Source organism: Poecilia latipinna, unplaced genomic scaffold (genome assembly GCF_001443285.1).
Source record: "Poecilia latipinna isolate Pla-1442-1.1 unplaced genomic scaffold, P_latipinna-1.0 Scaffold5314, whole genome shotgun sequence".
Taxonomy (NCBI): Eukaryota; Metazoa; Chordata; class Actinopteri; order Cyprinodontiformes; family Poeciliidae; genus Poecilia; species Poecilia latipinna.
The window spans coordinates 1-1,699 of record NW_015117930.1 but is presented as its reverse complement, the minus strand read 5'-3'; the positions used below and the strand labels follow the sequence as shown (position 1 = coordinate 1,699).

The window sequence follows — 1,699 nt, the reverse complement described above, 5'->3', positions numbered from 1 at the left end:
TNACTTTTATTGTTATCACAACGTCACCACAAAATTTCATAATAAAACTTTTAATCCAGCCCTAGTGAACCATCACCATCTTCCACGTTATATTACATTAAAATATAAGCTGTCATGTTAATGGTTGCTAACATCTTTATCTCTACACTGTAAACAGCAGAAACGCTCCTAGCCGATGTGAGTCTTCATGTGTTTGGTCAAACTGCTCTTTAGGCTGTAGGTTTTAGTACAAGCATTACATGTGAACGGTTTCTCCCCTGTGTGAGACCTCATGTGTCTGTTCAGACGACTCTTTAACGTGAACGTTCTTTCGCAGCTGTTGCATGAGAAAGGCTTGTCGCCCGTGTGGGTTCTCATGTGGTTATTCAAGCTGCTCCTCAGGCTGAAGGCTTTCTGACACATACCACAAAGGAAAGGTTTCTCCCCCGTGTGAGTTCTCATGTGATCCGTTAAACAACTTTTCTGAGCGAACCCTTTTCCGCAGACCATGCAGGCGAAAGGCCTCTCACCTGTGTGGACTCTCAGGTGTTTATTCAAATGGTTTTTAGAGTTGAAACTTTTGTCACAAGCCAAACACTGAAAAGGCTTCTCACCAGTGTGAGTCCTCATGTGTTCAGTTAAATTGCACTTCAGACTGAACCTTTTCCCACAGGTGATGCACGAGAATGGCCTCTCGCCAGTGTGAATTCTCAAATGCTTATTCAAATGGTTTTTGGAGGGGAAACTTTTCTCACAGGCCAGACATGGGAAGGGTTTCTCACCGGTGTGAGTTCTGATGTGCTCGGTTAAAATACATTTTAGACTGAAGCTTTTTCCACAGGTCACGCACGGAAAAGGCTTCTCACCTGTGTGAGTTCTCAAGTGAAGGGTTAAATTCGATTTTGTAGTAAAACCTTTGCCACACGTCTCGCATGAGAAAGGCCTCTCCCCTGTGTGACTTCTCATGTGTATCGTCAGATTATTATTCTGGGAAAAGCTTTTGTCACACATTTTACAAGAATATTGTTTCTTTTCTTTGTGAGCACTGTGCCCTTCTTGATTTGAGCTCTCAGAATACTGATTATATTGTCTGGTTTCCTGACCCTGCTCATTTAGCATTTGCTCTTCATCACTCTTTGACCCCCAGTCTTCTGAAGCGCTTCCTTCCTGGTCCTGGCTGTTACTTTCAGGGGAGTCCTGAGAGTCGAGCGGGTACCAGTTTGGTTCTGGTTCAGTGTGAAAGCTTTCCTCATCAGCAGGCGTCACCATGAAGGTGTCAGACTCCTCCTTCAGCTCAAGCTGCTCTTCATCTTGACTGATGAGGAGCTCCATGTCTTCCTCTTTTATCAGCAGATGTCCAAACTCAACCTGCTCCTCTTTCATCTGCAGAGGTTCTGGATCCTCTTCATCAAAACCGGAGCTCCTCTCCTGGTTGGTGAGCGCCTCCTCTTCCCAAACGTCATCCTGGTGGACGTCTGGAGGGTCGAACAGAAAAAGGCCTGGGTCAGTTCCTGGTCTTAAACTCCCTTTAATGAAATTCCAGCTCTAAAGTCAGATGGTGAGTTTGCAGCAGAGTGAGTCTATTTAATATCCCTGTTTTCTTGAGCTGGAAACTAAAGGATGAAATCTTTTACTGCTGTTAGCTTAATGCTCTTTAGAAAGTGAAGTTTATAAAGCAGGAGTCTACAACTTCAGTCCTGCAGCACACCTGAATCAAAAG

The 1,699-nt window shown here is 44.4% G+C and overlaps 1 protein-coding gene across 1 annotated transcript; it reads right to left on the bottom strand.

Moving 5' to 3' along the window:
* Window positions 1–2: 2 nt before the first annotated feature.
* On the bottom strand, window positions 3–1,686 carry LOC106943452 (gastrula zinc finger protein XlCGF52.1-like). The gene has a single exon (XM_015026762.1). It carries the CDS (start codon window positions 1,360–1,362, stop codon window positions 169–171), a length of 1,194 nt encoding a protein of 397 aa, XP_014882248.1. The 5' UTR covers window positions 1,363–1,686; the 3' UTR covers window positions 3–168.
* Between the last annotated feature and the right edge of the window lie 13 nt (window positions 1,687–1,699).

Coding starts and splice junctions, on each gene's coding strand:
- LOC106943452 (XM_015026762.1), bottom strand. CDS start 1,362: ATGAAAGAGGAGCAGGTTGAGTTTGGACATCTGCTGATAAAAGAGGAA.